Source organism: Lontra canadensis, unplaced genomic scaffold, assembly GCF_010015895.1.
Source record: "Lontra canadensis isolate GAN:19392208 unplaced genomic scaffold, GSC_riverotter_1.0 scaffold42, whole genome shotgun sequence".
NCBI lineage: Eukaryota > Metazoa > Chordata > Mammalia > Carnivora > Mustelidae > Lontra > Lontra canadensis.
The window spans coordinates 1,938,928-1,956,440 of record NW_022631036.1 but is presented as its reverse complement, the minus strand read 5'-3'; the positions used below and the strand labels follow the sequence as shown (position 1 = coordinate 1,956,440).

General features: G+C 41.0%; 1 protein-coding gene across 3 annotated transcripts in view; it reads left to right on the top strand.

The window, feature by feature from the left end:
* ABHD12B (abhydrolase domain containing 12B) overlaps positions 1-17,513 on the top strand; it is a 67,492-nt gene that overhangs the window by 19,769 nt on the left and 30,210 nt on the right. For all 3 annotated transcript variants that reach the window (XM_032871139.1, XM_032871136.1, XM_032871138.1), the window contains exons 2-9: positions 2,280-2,407; positions 3,398-3,500; positions 5,455-5,574; positions 7,515-7,545; positions 10,256-10,301; positions 10,409-10,538; positions 10,957-10,994; positions 14,246-14,325. In XM_032871139.1, the coding sequence (XP_032727030.1) occupies positions 2,380-2,407; positions 3,398-3,500; positions 5,455-5,574; positions 7,515-7,545; positions 10,256-10,301; positions 10,409-10,538; positions 10,957-10,994; positions 14,246-14,325 (576 nt within the window). In that variant the 5' untranslated portion in view covers positions 2,280-2,379. The remainder of the gene's footprint in view (positions 1-2,279; positions 2,408-3,397; positions 3,501-5,454; positions 5,575-7,514; positions 7,546-10,255; positions 10,302-10,408; positions 10,539-10,956; positions 10,995-14,245; positions 14,326-17,513) is intronic.

Sequence of the window (17,513 nt, the reverse complement as noted above, 5' to 3'; positions counted from 1 at the left end):
GGGTTAGAATTGGTCTTCCCAAAGCTGGTGCCTCTGAGTATGAACATGAATGATTTGCCCCATAGCCACTCGGGTTCCAAGGTAGGAATGATCCAGTTAGTTCTGTAGCCCCTGTGGGGTGCTGTGCGGCTGGAGCCACAGCAGATCAAAGGGCAGGGGAAAGAACATCAAGGCATCAAGGTGGCGATGGATGTGCCTGGCCGTTGGCAGGGATTGGGCTGAAATTGCATCCTCTACTCAAATAAGGTCTATTAGCCACTGGTGACTTTTGATCCCCTACTGATCTAGGGGAAGTCAAATTGACAACCCCTAGTTAAAAGAAGCTGTTGTGCATTATTGATGCTCCCAGGAATCTGGTCACTCTGTTCTCTTCCTGCAGTGCTTCTCACAGAAGTGCCTGGAGCTATTTGAGAGAAGGGTCCTACATGAATTATTCTTTAAAAACAGAAAAATATTTCCCTCCACTGTCTCTGCTTCCCAAGCATCCTGCTGCCTTCAAAAGATGACTTAGTAGGAGACTAACAGGAGGGGTAGCATGAGTTCAAGTCAGGAGAAAGAAAGCCTGAGCCAGCCAATGGGAAGGAAGAACTCAGATTGTGTTCAGTTTTGCCCATTTGGGCTTGATCTGGGGCTCAAAGTGGCTTCTCTGGGTTTTTATTTCTTCTCTCTAAAATCAGAGCAACGATGTCCTCTCCTTCCTACCACCTTCATGGAGGCTATTTTAAACTATTATGAAAAGATAATTTTCATTTTTTCCTTGCTAATTTTGTGTGTAAGCAGTTGCCTATGTCTGATGTACTTGGAGAGCCACCCACTACCCTTAGCCCACGTCTCTTTTCCATTCCCTGCAGAATTGCTGGAAATTCATCAGAGATTCATTATCTTCTCCCTTCATGCCTCTTCCAAACATATAAGCACTCTGATTTTTTAGTTATTAACACTTGAGGAAGAATTTTTCTTAGAGGTCTCTCTTTGATGACTTTAGAGTCAGAAGGTTCCCGAGAATATAGGAACAGGAAGGAAGAAGAGGAGGGACCCTAAGGGCCAAGGTTGCAGAAGGGAAGAAGCGGAATCCTGAAACCACTTTCTTGAAGAGCTGAATCTTGCCAGAAGCCAGTCTCGTTCCTGGGGTTTCCTTTTGCCTGCATGAATGGCAAGTTACCCTCACCAGGATGGTGACAGCTCATTGGGGTCACTGGGGTCGGACAGACCTGGGCATGCGTGACTCAGCCACTCATTGGCTCTGTGGCATGGGGCAGGTTACCTTAACTTTTCAGTCTCCTCATTTGCAAAGTACAGATGATAACAGCTATCTTCTAAAATGCTCTGGTCTAGCAGAGAAACCAGGACAGGGGAAACCATTCATCCAACATGCTTTCCAGTCCCACAGACTCATCTGATTTACTGAGCAGTCTTCACACTGACAGCTCAAATCAGAGGGAGGGATTTATTCAGTAGATGAGGTGGACAAAAACCGGAAGCAGGAAGTGGTGTCCCTGACTTCCTGTGTCTGTTCTTTCTCCAAGGTAGGAGACCTTCAACTCTGATAAGAGATGTACCTAGGGACAGACATGGCATTAGTGACCCTTCATGGACAAGTGTAACTTATCTGCTGATGGCTCCTGGTTTGGGTGGTTGGCGTGCCTGGTCTGGCGTGTCCTGTTCCCTGACCAGGCCCCAGCCCTGATGTCGCAGCACCCTCCAGGCACTCCCCTCGCTCCCCATCTTGCTCCTCACAGTCCCTCTTACCAGGGATGTCACATCACAAGTGGGGATTTTTTTTCATTGGCTCATTTCTTCCTAAGACCCAGCCAGAAGAGTAGGGATCTGATGGTTTTTCATTCACTGCTTTAGACTAATAATAGTTAATACGTACAGCTAAACTGTGATGTGATTAAAAACTGTGACAACTGTTAAATAGTCTGAATCCTGTTTCCTGATGACTTTGGGGATCCAGCTTTGGTCTTGCGTTGGGATCCATTTGAGGAAACAGGCTTGACTCCAGTGCACTCATGTTCCCCCACTCCTGTTCTGTCCTACCAAGCTAGTCTCAGCCGCTGGCTGGGGGCTGGCTTTACTGCTTTCCTCTCCCGTTCTCCTTTAGGGCCCAGTCCTGATCTGTACTAATGGCATGCAATTCTGTAAAACATTTTGCTTAAATACCAAGTTACTTGTAATTCCAGTGTTAGTTTCTGAAATTTTATTTGGATGCTAAGAGAAAAAAAAAACGACAAAACTCGGACTGATTTTGAATGCTTTGCTTTTGTTACATCTTGCAGATCTTTTCCACATTCCTGTTCAACACTCGGAAGAAAAATTGCCTCTCTGTACAACAGCTTTACTAGTAAACCATTAAAAGAACACATTTTTCCTCCTCTGATGAACATGTTAATATTTTTTAATTTTTGTAAGTATATATCTGTCATGGATTTGCCTATATATATATTTTCCCAAAGAAAGGACTTACTGTATTTAAAGTTACCCATATGACAATGAAAAAGGCACATCGGCTATAAAATTGTGGTTAGACTCCAATGGTCTGAAACCTATTTCACAGAGGTTTTGGGGTCTAGCGTGAATCTTACAGACTGGTGGGGGGATGGATAGAAAAACACAGTCTTGTGGGTGGTTTCAGTTCAGGATCACTTTGAATTAGCTGTTAACAGGGATGCCTTACTGCTTGGTATATTCTCTACTTTTTTATGTTTTCTTTTTACCTATATCCCTTGAAAGAGAAAATGGCGATCTGGGGCTGGGGATTGGTTGTTGAGAGGAATCTCTTCTCCCACGTTATTTCTGAGTGCTGTTAGTCAGTGTAACACAGTCCTAGCACACAGGTAATGCTCTCAGCGGGTGGTCCCCAGGGGTTTGTTGCTTCAGGCCATTTCATGGTTTGTGGCTAATGACTAGGTTTTATTTAGTGGAAAATGTAATGCTTGACATAGGTAGCAGAATACTCATTACTTTCTTCTAGACCCCCTTATCTTTTTAGGGGAATGGTCTCCTTTGTTTTTAGCTGGAGATGAGGATAAGGATGGCCCGTCACACTGGTGCTATTTCAATATCTAGCTTTAGCTGGATGTTATACGCAACTAATGAATCATTGAACACTACATCGAGAACTAATGATGTACCATATGTTGGCTAATTGAATTTAAATAAAAAAATAAAAAATAAAATCCGGCTTTAGAGGTTTTTGTTGTTTTGTTTTGTTTTGTTTTGGCAACTTTCCTGTGGGCTGTTCCTCATTTATAAAATAGAACACTTTGCTAGGAATTTAACGTGGTAGCTTACAACATAGAAACCATGTTAACCATAAGACTATTTTTTTTTTTAAATTGTGATTAAAAGACATGGAATTTGGCTCTGGGTTTTGATAATGAATTCTACTTTCTAGTCAAAGCACCATTTCTTGTGGATTTAAAGAAACCGGAGTTAAAGATTCCTCACACGGTGAACTTGTATATCAGAGTTGAACCTGGGGTGATTCTGGGAATCTGGTGAGTGCACTAATGGACACTGGGTTGCTTGATGGGCATGGTTTTCATGTTACAAGGGCAAGGGTGAGCAGTGCTGGGCTAGCTGCCTGTGGAGAGGTTGGTGTTTCTTGGAGTCACCAGGAAGCTGTTCCATATACCTTCCCTTTGTATTGATATCTGACCTGCTTGAATTTGCTTTTCAGTAGTTTTAGCTTGGAGTGTGAAATCTTTTTGGCCCTGTGCTTTGGGTCTTTCACCAGGCCTCAGGACCTGGCACTGTCCCACTCTTCTGCTGTGTTCCACGCTGGCCTTCCCACACTGTTCCAGAACAGCTAGCCTCCTGGCTCCCCAAGCCATGCTCTTGCAGAATATGCTCTTGGTGTGCCACATTTCTAGGTCTCTGCTCCCTCCGTTTGCCCAACTACCTCATCTTCAGGGTCTCAGTTCAAATGGTAATGTGATAATTTTCAGAGAAGCCCTTCCTCGTCTCCCATTTCAGGCACAGGTGGCAACCTGTGCTTGTCTTTTACGGCATTTCCCCCACTGTAGTTAAATAAACGTTTGTGCGATTATTCAGTTAATGTTTGTCTTCTTTACAAGACTATAGCTCTTGTAGGTGACTTAGTTGGTGGGTTTTCTTTTTTAAATGTTTAAGAAATATATTATTCATTTATTTGAGAGAGAGAGTGAGAGAGAGAGAACACGAGAAGGGGAAGGGGCAGAGGGAAAAGCAGGCTCCCCACTGAGCAGGAAGCCCGATGTAGGACTCAGTCCCAGGCCCTCAAGATCATGACCTGAACCAAAGGCAGCTGCTTAACCAACGGAGCTACCCAGGTGCCCCATCTTTTTTCTTTTCTTGTCTTTTTCTTTCTTTCTTTTGTTCTTTTTCTTTCTTTCTTTCTCTCTCTCTCTCACTGGTGGGTTTTCATTGCTTGGGACAGCACAAAAAAAAAAAACAAAAAAAAACAAACCACCACTCAGTTGTCAAAATCATGAGCATTCTATTATCTTTTTTGCTATTCTACTGTCAACATTTTTTTCTGTTTGGTTCTACTTCTTGTTCTTGGCTGCCGGTTTCCCAGTGTCCTGTTTTATATTTCCTTTCCCTGAATTTAAATATGTCATCATAGAATGTTGAGGAACCAATATGGGTTCACATAACTTCCTCCTAATCTGCACAGTCCAATGCAGCGAAGAGTGTTGGAATTTGAAAATCTTTTTATTTGCTGTTCTTGCCCTGGCTTACCAAGCTGGCTGGGATGCCAGTCCTCTTAGTCCAAAGGCCCTGGGGTTCGATGTCAGCCTTTTTGCCCCTAAAGGGTGAGAAGCCTGAAGATTTATTATTACATGGCCACTTTTCCAGGTCCCCCTGTGACATGTCATACGGCATTGTTTTATCTTCAGGAGTAACTCACTGGTTTAACAGGTGGAGGGACTGGAGCTCAGGCAGGTGTTTAACCCCACAAGGTCACTGTTTCTTGAATAGAAGAGCTTAGTTTCATATTTGTTTTCTCCCACCTGAACTGGTCTCCCTTCAAATTCTTTCAACTTGTTTCTTTAGCCAAACCAATAGCAGGTGGCAAATACCTATTGTCTTTTACTTGTTTCCACCCAACGGACTGGATTTCCATGGACTACACCTAAGAATTGTAGTCTTGGAAGATTAGTGGATGTAGGAATCAGAAGGACTTAAACAGTAAATGGTTAAAAGGGGTTGTTTCTGTGCATGGGGAATGGGAGATAGAGAAGTAGTGATTGTCACTGTAAGATGTTTGTAGTATTATATTTTAATTTTTATCATGTGCATGCATTACTCAGAAATTTCCATTATGTATATATGTATACTTATATATGTATAAGTATACATATATACATATGTATGTATGTCTTTGATTGACATGAGGAGGGTTTCAGACTTTGGCAAGGAGAGCAAATTCTGTCTGTACATTTGTGAAAATGCTTCTTTGTTCTTCAGGCACACAGTTCCCAGCTGCCGGGGGGAAGATGCTAAGGGGAAGGACCGTGGCTGGTATGAAGCAGCCCTTCAGGATGGCAATCCAATTATTGTTTATCTTCACGGCAGCGCAGAACACAGGTCTGTGTCTTTGCTTGTTTTTTTTTTTTTTTTTCCTTTTCTTTTAAGACAGAGGGAGCATTTTAGTCCGGTGGGGGTAGGAAAGGCAGAACTCCCTTTTTGACCCTGTAAATATGCCTCCACATATATATTTTTTTCCCTTTGTTGAAATTTGAGTGTGTTCTGGCAATAGGCTTCTCTTAAAAAAAAATCTATATATTCTGTATGTAGACTAATGTCGACATTTAACTGAAAGGTAGGCCAACTTCCAAAATTCGGATATTGGTTTCCAAGAAGCCAGTGGTTCCTTTAGTCCCAAAGAGTGCCCAAAATAATGAACTGAGCCCACGGACGACGGGAAAGGGAACAGGCATGGTGGGGGGGGAAGAAGAGCAATTTCCTTATCTATGGTCCCTCACCGAAGGGCCTGGGGATTCCTTGATTTGGCAGGAGTCCTGTTAATCAGATGTGTGTACTCCCTATGAGAGATCATCTGGAATTCTGACTGTTGCTACTGGGAACCATCTGACTGGTTCTAGTCTAGAAGACTGATGCCTCAGCCCACCCTCTGTTGTTCCCACCTTGCTTTGTCACGAAGAATGCCTCCCTGGAGTCTTTATCCCCTCTGATGTGCTGCCAGGCCTCCCAGTGGGCCTGTCATTATGGTGGGTGATGATTATCAGCTGTGACTGCATGGCTTCAGGTTGGGGGAGGGGTGATGTGCCTCAGAGACCCACAGACGGAGCTGCCTGCAAACTAAGCAACGAGCTCTGGAATCTGCCCCTTGGCTCCCTTGCCTATGTCCCTTTTTCTCACTTTTTCTGTCTTGATGGCTTTCTCAAGCTTTGTCTTTGCACTAGGGGCTTTCCAAAGTTGTCCATTTTAGAATGACATTTACAGAGATTTCCCATGAAATTCAACCTTTTTCAGCATTGTTGAACATTGTTCTGATTGTGCAAACTTGGGCATGGTGTTACAGTGTGTGTATTTAAAGGATCATTCGGCTCACCCATTCATGTCTGTCCCTCTGTGTGGATCTGCTGTGATCCCCGATTTACTGGCTTTGGGGTTAGCCCCAACTTCCTCCTGTCCCCTGCCAAAAGTCTCAGCTGGCTATCAGCAGTACTGAACCAAAAGGAGGCCAAATGGGAGGTTACAGGAGCCTTGTTGAGAACAGTGGTTCTAGACTTGGGACCCAGAGAAACCCTACAGGGTCCATGAACCTCCTCCCAAAATTGTACTAAAAATTTCAAGTGTGGATACATTTTTCTGGGTAATGGGTCCATAACTTTAATCTTATGTTCAAAGGGCTTCATGATGCACTGAAGCTTAAGACTTCAGTCTTAAACTTTTTGGCTTTAAGACAAAATTCAAAGGTTTTTTAAAAGAATCCTTTGCCTTTCCAATCTTCCTTGTCTCTCCTTTATTAACATGGTTAATAGAGAGTAGATGATATGGTTATTTTGGGAAAAAGTGTTTCTTGTACCTCTAGCCTTGCGAGTCCCCTTCACTTCCTCTTGTACTTAATGGCAGAGTCAACTACGGGCAGATCTTGGCTTAATGAACATGACTCTATCATCCTTTGTTCTGAAAAGCCACTTTCTGGAACTGATTTTCCTTTAGCTTCTAAAAGTATCCCTAGAAATTAGTCTGGCTGTGTAGCAGTGAGAGGAGGTGAATTATCAGTAATTTCTCACATGCCTCTGTTGAGAAGCACTAGCCATCTGGGCGACCAGCGCTCACAGAGGAACATAGCCATCCTGGGGAGTCATCCGTCACTCCCCCTGACACATCCAAGTGGGCTATGACACCAAAACCCATTTCCCTTTCTTCCAGTTATTTATTTCTCTAACCTCAAAAACAAATGCTTGAGATCAGATTCCAGAAGCAGGAGAGTGACTTTTATTGAATTTGTCGTTGTAATTCCTAATTCTTGCTCTCTATTTTAACCTCCTCCACAGGGCAGCTCCTCACAGACTTGAGCTAGTAAAGGTATGTCTGAAGGGGCTTCAAGGTACCCATTTTACATCTCTGTTTTTTTCTCTTATGGGCTACAGCCATAGATCTTCCTCAGTCCTCAGCGGGGGGATCTACTGAGAGCTCCCAAGGGTGGGACTCAAGGTCCTGCCGTGACCACAGGGCATCAGAACAGAAGTGAACATTCCTGATTCCCCACTTTCATAAATACATTGCTTTCATCACCGGATGGAGTTGAAGACCCTCGTTATCGGCTTTTCCTGAGGGCTGGGGGAGGGTTGTGAGAGTATATTAAATGTGAAAGTTATTCTGTGAGAAACAGCCTTTTTTTGTGTGTGACAGAGGATAAATACACAAAATGTCTGCTGTTAGAGTCATTCAGGCTCTGGCTTCAGCCCCATAGAAGGTTTTGCATGTGGGATGGTGGCCACACTCCTCTTCTCGCTAGCCTGCTACACGATGGCAGCTTGTTGGGGCGGCCCCTGCTTTTCGGAGCATGAGGGAGACGCAGCCATGGCTGACTCACAGCTGGTAGTGCAGCTATCTGTTTATCTACTCCCACACCCCAGTTGGGTAATCTCCCTCAGGTGACCAGGCTGCTGGTGCACTTTTTGATCAGTGCTTGTGCTCTGATATTTCCTCCCACACGCCAGGCCAGCTCCCACCTCAGAGCCCTTCCCTGGTATAACAGCCCGATGAAGCCCCGCATCCTGCCCGGCCCAGTGTGGCCAGCACCTCCTTCATCCTCCCTCCCTGGCTCAGACAGGAGGCTCCTCTCCTGTGGACTCCTCACTTTCTTCACGGCCTTCCCAGAGCTGACGCTGGTGGGTGGTGGACTGGGTGCAGTTCTGCTTGGGATGATAATGTGTATTAATTTTTAGGTTTGCTTTCGACCCTGCACCTCACTCTTTGCACTCTCTACATGGGATGGTGGTGAGGCTGATGTCCATGAGAATGTGTGTGTGTTTGTATTTTTCTCCCCCACTCTTTGCAAAGCTGAATTGTATAGCCCCTGCATGCACAGAAAGGAAGAATCATAGATTTAGGTGTGAAAAGGAGCCAGGGCATCCTTGTGGTAGTTGGGATGGGAAGGGAAGGTATGATAAGACTTCTTCCTCCAGGAAGATTCTGGATACCTTGTGCCGTAGTCATCATCTCCCACTCTGACCAGACTTCTATAGCCCTTCGTTCTCCTCTTTGGATGGGGTGACTTCCTTTAAAAATTAAGTCTTTGCTATCATGTTGTCCTTCCTTCCTTTCTTCTTTCTTCCTCCACTCCCTCTCTGTCTCTCATTCATTTCATTCATCACTTCAGTCACCCAGTACAGCTGTTTTCATTAATTTGCAATCCCACCTAGTTGTCTTTATCGCTTTATATAGTTTTATGTTATTATGATTATATCTATATGTAATTCTACGTTGTTGCTCTTTTACTTAATACTATGTTATGTGCATACTATGTTATAAACATTCTTCCATGGTTTTCTGTAGTTACCATAGCTACCAATTTAAAAGGTGATCCTTCTCTATTATATTTGTAGACAATTGTTTATTTAACGATTCCATTGTTGCTAGATACAAGATCTTCCCCCCTAAAATCATTTCAGTGATGCTGCTAGAGAAAACTTGAAGCATTTAGTTTCTTCTTCTTTTTTTTGGACTTTTTTTCTTAGAGATAAATTTTTAGGAGTCAGATTTGTTCTTGAGTTGTTTCACCAAGTGGTCTTTCCATCTACAAACGATGCTACAAATGATGCATGGACATTCCCACTTCCGGGGTGCTTAACTGCTCTGTGTCCTGGATCACTGTTCTGGAGGCAGGGCCATTTAAATTGATATAAAAGAATTTCCTTTAGTTCCTCAGTATTAGCTGAATTTGCATTGAAAGACTCCTGGGGAAACTCAGCTCCCCACATCTGTGCTGTGGCAGGGGAAGCACGGTGTTGGGACAGAAACAGACCCAGGTGTGAGTCTTGGTTCTGTCTCTAGCCATCTGGGTGACCACGAACGAGTTACTTAAACCCTCAGGACTCCGTTTCTTTATCTCTAAAATGGGGATAATACCTACCTTTAGGGACTATTGTGAGGATTAAATAAAGTTATAGAAGTATCTTCACGGTACATTTTTGTCCCCTCTTCTTTGTCTGTCATTGTAATTCACTTCATTTAAAATGACGTCATATTCTTTCCTCGTTTATCCACATGGAGCATGACCATGGTTTCATCTAATCAAGCAATCTCTTTATTTTTGATTGACATTAACTCTTTATCTGTTCACATTTAATATAAATATCTTCCCATTATTTGACTGCCTCTACTACAACTCTGTAGACCTTCTGTTCTCAAGCGAATTCTTAAAATGGACATTTGCTTTGTACCAACTTCAATACTTTCATCTAACGTCATCTGCCAACAGTCCTGAAGGAGCTACTATTCTTTTCCACTTTTCAGAATACTGTTTACCTCTTCAGATGTTAGGTGGCTCAAGGTCACAGGGCCAGGGCAGAGCCAGGGTGTGTCCAGGCTGTCTGACCTGCTCTGCCGCCTGCCTCCCTTCTTTCCCTTTGAGTCTGACCTTCTCACATTTGAGGTCAAACAGCAGATTTCATCTATTCCATGCCTAGGAAACCAGCGCAATGAGGATTATGGAAGTGTTGAGGAGGTTATACCCCCTTTTCAGTTTACACCTTCTAATCACAATGATAACCTCTCCTTTGTCATCTAGATGCTGAGCGATGGTGGCTTTCACGTCCTATCTGTGGACTACAGAGGTGTGTGTGAAGAACAGTATATAAAGACTTTTCAATAAGCTGGGGGGCTTTTGATAGCCCTCCTTTTGGAGGTAGTGATACTTGTGCTCATTTTTCCTTACCACCAGGGTATGGGGATTCCACGGGTGAGCCCACAGAGGAGGGGCTGACCGTGGATGCCGTTTGTGTTTACGAGTGGACCAAGGCGAGAAGTGGTACCACACCTGTGTGTCTCTGGGGCCACTCTCTGGGTACAGGGTAAGTGGGGTCTGAAGATGGCTTTTTGGGGGGGCGGTCCTTGGGGCTTTGGTGTCATCAGAGGCAGCGATGAGCCGAGGAGGGAACACTGAGCTGGGAGGTGGAGCTCTGGTTTCTCTCACATCCCACATGTGGCTAGAGACATTGCCATCTCAGCATGCCTGTTTGTAATGCAGGGGACGGTGTAGCTCTGTGGTTATCTGGGACACCGAAGCCTGTTCCAGAACTCTCCCTGGGAGTATTAAAGGAAAGGTTTCCTAATTGAGGGCCCGTGGAACCCCCCTGAAGTTGTATGTATGTTCCTACCAGAGGGTCCAGAACTTTGATCAGATGCTCATATCAGATGTTACATTTTGTACTGTTTACCTGACTGTTAAGTCATTGCTTCACATCTGTACTAATTTTCATTGCTTTACAGAGTTGCAACAAATGCTGCAAAAGTACTAGAAGAGAAAGGTACTCTAAAATGCTTCCATGTATCACGTCTTGGCTTGGGGTGGGGAAGAAAAGGTAGCCTACGGACTGTTATGCACACTCGGAACACAGAGATACCTAGAGCACCCTGACCTTAGTCTCTGATTGTGTAATAAACCTTCTTTTTTCTATTTAATATAAAACAATAGTTGCCTTTCAAGGCCGTGAACTACTCAGGAAGAGTTAAAATCCCCCTTGAAAAACACTTCTTGTGAAGTAAATGTTCCTGTGGAGTAATTTGGATTATGGGAGAGGAAAACGCCCTTTATGAAGTCACAAGCAGGACTTGCTTTCTGCAGCTTGTCTTCCATGACATGTATGTCAGCCTTTCCCACAGTGTTCTGAGCTCTGCCTGTCTCAGATTCTCTAGAGGTGCTTGTTGTAAACGCAGGTTTCCTGGACCCTAGCTGTTTCCATGAGTTAGAATCTCTGTGAACAGGACAAGGTGATTTCATCAAAATCAAAAGCTTGTCATCTCTTGCTTTGTTTCTTAGGCTTGTCAATACTGGTCAGGTTGAGTTATGTGAACATTTCAAGCAAGTCACCTGCTATCCACAGTCTTAATTAATTATGGAAATAAAGCAGACATTATTTCCTGCTCCTCTAAGCACTCATAGCTCTCTGTGGACACTTCCTGCACAGTGTTGACAATGCTGTATTATCTGACCTAAATTCCCATATAAATACTTCACTTCTTGGAGGATAATGCAATTCCATTTACATCCCTGACTTTGAACTCTTGCTATTTTACTTTTCTCTATAATACGCACTCCATAAAATGTTATTGCTCTTATATTATAAAGTCAATATCTAGATTTACCCTTTTCTTTGCTTTTTATTACTTCTTGCATTTCTGGGCTTCCACTGGGGATTTTTGTTCTGCCTATCTATCTGTGGTGAAGAATTCCCTCAGCTTTGGTCTGAAAATATCTTTGTTTTGTCTTCATTTTTGAAAGATATTTTCATTGGGCGTAGAATTCTTCATTGGCAGTTACTTTATTTCAACACTTTGAAGACGTTGTCCGTTTGGTTCTGGCTTTCAGTGTTCCATTGGGAAGTCAGCTTCCAATCTTCCTGGTGCTCCTTTGAAGATAATTACTTTTTCTTCTGGCTATTTTTGAGATTTTCTTTTTGCTTTGTTTTTCAGCATTTTTACTTTGATTTTCCTACATGTGGGTTTATCCTGCTTGGGGTTCATAGCACCATAATAACTCTGGCTTGATATTCACCCATCTTGGAAAATTGGTCATTTATCTTCAAATATTGTGCCTACCCCATTCTTCATCTTCTCTCCCCGGGGACTATAATTATATGTATCTTTTTAGATCTGTTCCCATGTCCTGTATGTTTCCAATATTCTTTCTTGGGTTTTCCAGACATTTTTCTCCTTGTGCTCTAGTTTAAAATTTTTCTTTTGACATATTACATTGTTCACTATGTAATATCAAATTTTATTAATTATTAAAATTTTAACAAATACTTTACGATTTTACACTTGGTTATTTACAAGCCAAAGCTCGTATAGGATAATAGCAATATCTAGATCCTTTGATCTATTTCCATTATTTGTTTTTTTGTTTTGTTTTGTTTTTGTAATTGTGGCCTCTTTATTTTATTTTTGTATGTCTAGTTTTTTTTTTTTTAAGATTTTATTTATTTATTTATTTTACAGAGAGAGAGAAAGAGAGAGAGAAAGTACACAAATAAGGGAAGTGACAGGCCGAGAGAGAAGCAGGCTCCCCATGGAGCAAGGTGCCTAACATGGGGCTCAATCCCAGGACCCTGGGATCATGACCTGAGTGGAAGGCAGACAATTGACTGAGCCACCCAGGTGCCCCTGTCTGGTTATTTTTTATTAAATGCTAGATATCGTTTACAGAAATTATAGAGATAATTTGAGGGCTTAGGGATAATATTATCTTTTTTCCAGACAAAATTTACTTTTCTCCTGAAAAGCAGTTAAAATAGGGGGAAGATCACCTTAATCCTATCAGAAATTGAGCTGATTTGAAGCTGGGCTTTGGTCTCTAAGAGGGCTGGTCCAGTTTTAGTTCACCATTACTCTCAGGGTGTAGTCCTTTGAAGTCTCCAAAAGCCTGAGAAATTTATTAGAGTCCTCCTTCTTGTCAGTTTCCAAACTCTAATTTTTTCCTTTTGGTCCTGTGGGACTGCTGAAATTCTGTCTAGTTCTAAGCCTCTAAGAGCAGCCACTACTGTTGCTTTCAAAGTTTCAACTGCTTTGCGGGGAAAAACATCTCAAACTCTCATGGATTTTTTTTTCTTTTGGTGTTGGCTCTCAAAATCTCATTGATTTAGTAGCCTTCAGATGCCTTCAAGCATATACATCTACATACAGTAATCTTCCCTTAGTCCTGGGGGATATGTTCCAAGACCTACAGTGGATGCCTGAAACCACAGATAATACCAAGCCCTATATGTACAGTGTTTTTCCTTTATGTGTATACCTATGATAAAGTTTAATTTATCAAGTAGGCACAGTAAGAGATTAATAACAACATACTAAAATATAATGATTATAAAAATATACTACAAAGGAAGTTATGTGACTGGGGTCTCTCCTAATATAACTTACTGTACTGTACTCATTGTTCTTGTGATGACGTGTGATGATAAAATGCCTCCATGATGAGATGAAGTGAGGTGAATGATGTAGGCATTGAGATGTAGTGTTAGGCTACTACTGATCTTCTGACAATAGGATTATCTGCTTCTGGACTGCTCTTGATTGCAGATAACTGAAACCGTGGATAAAGGGGGACACCTGTGTACATATACGGATACATATCCCCATCTGACACACATTTTCTAATTGTTCTTAGAGGAATGTTGAGCAAATCAACCTAGTCAGCCTCTGCTACATTCCTAACCATGGGCTGCAGAATACTCTTCCTTCCTATAGTACTTTGCTTTCTTAAATTATCCAAGTCATGAAAACCTGGCTGTGTCCTAGAAGGTAGTGATTTTCAACTATCGTGTACATAGAAATCTCTTGGAGGTGGGGATGCCCACTTAAAAACACACATTCTTACTCCCCTTCCTGAGATTCTGACTGATTCAAGTCTAGTGTGGAGTCCAGGAATTTGCATTATTAACAAGCTTCACAAATAACTTTGGTTCAGGTAGTTCATGTATAGGACCTTGAGGACTCCTTGTTTAGAAAAGGTAGTATTTAAATATGATAGGAGAGTTATTTCTTTTTTATTATTTTCAAGGATTCCCAGTTGATGCTCTTATTCTGGAGGCTCCATTTACCAACATATGGGTTGCAAGTATTAATTATCCCTTGTTAAAGGTGAGTCTCTGAACCGTCTTCACAAGATGTGAAAGTGTAGGCGATTTCCGCACACTTATGTTTATTAACCATTTTCCTTTTCTTAACTAGTATTATATGTTTCTAAGTTATTTTTTACCTGAGACAGGTTTTTAGCCAGCTGCTATTGAAGGAGGGCACAATGGCTTTTGGATTTTGTAGTTCTTTTATTTCTTCTAATAGGTTGAGATAATGGCTTATTAAGAGCCAAAGCTTTTTTTTCCCCTCCTCTTCGTTTAACTCTACCTTTTATCATGTAGTTTTTAAATAGACTTGACTTAGGTTAGTTCATTATTTTTCCCTTTTAAAGTGAAAATATGCCTCTCATATATCATTTTTAGCTCTATGATTGTCAGCCATATATTTATCATTATTTTATGATTAAAAAAAAGTCTTTCAAGAATTCAAGGAAGCTGCCAAGTGGTTTTACACAGTAGCCCAGGTAGAGAAGACAATCTTTCCAAGAAGATAAAATTTAAAGAACTGGGCAACAAGATCTAGTTTTTTTTAAATCTGTTGTGCAGATTATCCTAATTTCATCCCATGCCTGACGCTCAACTGCTTATAGACATACCGCCATATAAATGTTAGTCAATGAGCCAGAGAAAGAGAAAGAGAGAGGATTCTCAGAGGGAATACATGACCCCAAATTTTTGAACTTTGATAATGTTAGGAGGCATTTTAAGGGTACTTTAATACAGCTGCCTACTTTTGGAATCTTTTTTTGTAATAAATCAGCATAGAACTTTCTGAATTTGCTTAACTATTTCAGGAGAAGGTAGCTCATTACTTCCTGGGACAGCTAATGCACAGACCACATCATTTTGAAAAATGCCTGTATTAAAATCTCCATCTCGATACAGATATCCCCTCAATAATAAAAAATACTGAATGCAGAGTAATTTGAGATAATGAAACACCTTCAATTGGTTTTAGGCAATTAAGTATACATTTTAAGGTAACCACTAATTGAGCACCTATTATATTATTCTAAGTAATTACTTATAAATTCATTAATTTGTACGGATAAATCAGATACAATCCATGTATTTTGTTTCTTTTTTGAAATTCTAATTTTGAAATGAAACATGATAGGAAAATATATGATTTAGCCAATAATTATGAACTGCACATCCATGTAACTAACATTTAAGTCCAGAAGTTAGCATCACTAGCCCCTCCAGAAGTCTCCTGTAAGTCACTTCCTAATCCAATTAACCTCCCCTTAGATGTAATCCTTAGACTGAGTTTTCTAAAGATTTATTTATCTATTTGACAGACAGAGATCACAAGTAGGCAGAGAGAGAGAGAAAGAGGAGGAGGAAGCAGGCTCCCCGCTGAGCAGAGAGCCCGATGTGAGGCTCGATCCCAGGACCCTGGGATCATGACCTGAGCCGAAGGCAGAGGCTTTAACCCACTGAGCCACCCAGGCGCCCTAGACTGAGTTTAATGGTAAACATATTCATGCTTTCCTTTATAGTGTTACATCTGCATGTACATCTCTAAGCAATATAATTTTGCTTTTGAACTTTATGTAATTAGTAGAATTATATAGGATGTATTCTATGTTTTTCAACCAACATATATTTGTGGGATTTTACCCAAGAGGTATAGTTGTAGTTTGATTGTTTTCATTGCTATATAGTATTTTATTATATAAATATACAATTTATTGACTTATTTTTTATGGACATTTGAGTTGCTTTCTGCTTGAGGTAATTAACAACATTGCTGTTATGAATGTTCTTGAACATGTATCCTGCAAACATGGTACATATTTCACTGGAGTAAACCCTAGGAGTGGAATTGCTGGACAGTAAGATATGCATATGTTTAGCTTTAGTAATTAGAGTGCCAGCCAGTTTTCCAAAGTGACTTGGCCACTCTGTTCTCCCTCCTGTTGTATATGAGAGTTCCAATTGCTTCACATCCTTGTCCTAGTATGGATATCTCATTGATTAATGAAGCTGGGTTTTTTTTTTTTCATGTTTATTAGTCATTTAGGTATCTCTTGTGAGATATTTGTTCATGCTCATTTTTAAATTGTCTTTTTTGTTGTAGTTTTCCATAGGATAAGTCATTAGAAAACTATTTGTATTGCCAGTACATTCTTTTAACTTTGCCTTTTCACTCCCTTAATGATATCTTATGATGAAGAGATATTCCTAAATTTAATGTGGACCAGTTTATCAATTATCAAAATGCGGTTAATATTTTTAAGAAAAGTGTCCTGTTCAATAAAACTCTGGGTACCAAAGATTATGGAGATACCCTTCTATGCTCTCTTATAGAAAGTCTGTTTTACTTTTTATATTTAGAACTATAATCTACAAGTATGGGTTTTTGTATGTAGGAGGTAGAAGTCCACATGGATATCCAGTTTAGTACCATTTACTAAACAAACCTTCTCTACCAATTCTGCAGTGCCAATGTTTGAATATATCAGGGCTTAATATATATGGGTCTGTTAGTAGATTCCTAGTTCTTCCCCTTATCTATCTGTCCATTCTCATATGAATGCTGCATCTCCTAATTAGCATAGTTTTTTTTTTTTTAAAGAGAGAGAGTGAATGGAGGGAGGGGCAGAGAGAGAGAAAGAATCCCAAGCAGTTTCCACACCCAGTGTGGAGCCCAAAGCACTGTTTGATCTCATGACCCAGAGATCAAGACCTGAGCTGAAATCAAGAGTTGGACGCTTAACCAACTGAGCCACCCAGGAGTCCCTGATTACTGTAGCTTTATAATATGTTTTTATTATCTGTCTATTAAGTTCTTCAGCTTTGTTCTTCTTATTCAAGGTTTGTCTTGACTATTCTTGGTCCTTTGCATTTTGATGTATATTTTGGTATACACTCACCAATTTCTATAAAAAGCTTCCCAGGATTTTGATTAGAATTACATTAGGTCTATATATAATTTGGGGGAAAATGATGCCTTCTTAATATTGAGTCTTCTAATTTAGGAACATCATATTTTAAGTTTATTTTGATTGGTTGATTGAGGTTTTCTTAATTTTAGTTTTAGGTCAGGTTCTCCTATAAACAGAGCCCACGACAGGGACTTGATGTTCATGATTTATTGAGAGAGTGGTCTAAAGGCAAAACCTGCAAGATCATTTGAATGACGGTTATAGGATAAGGGATGGAGAAAGAGCAGAAGGGTGCATGGAT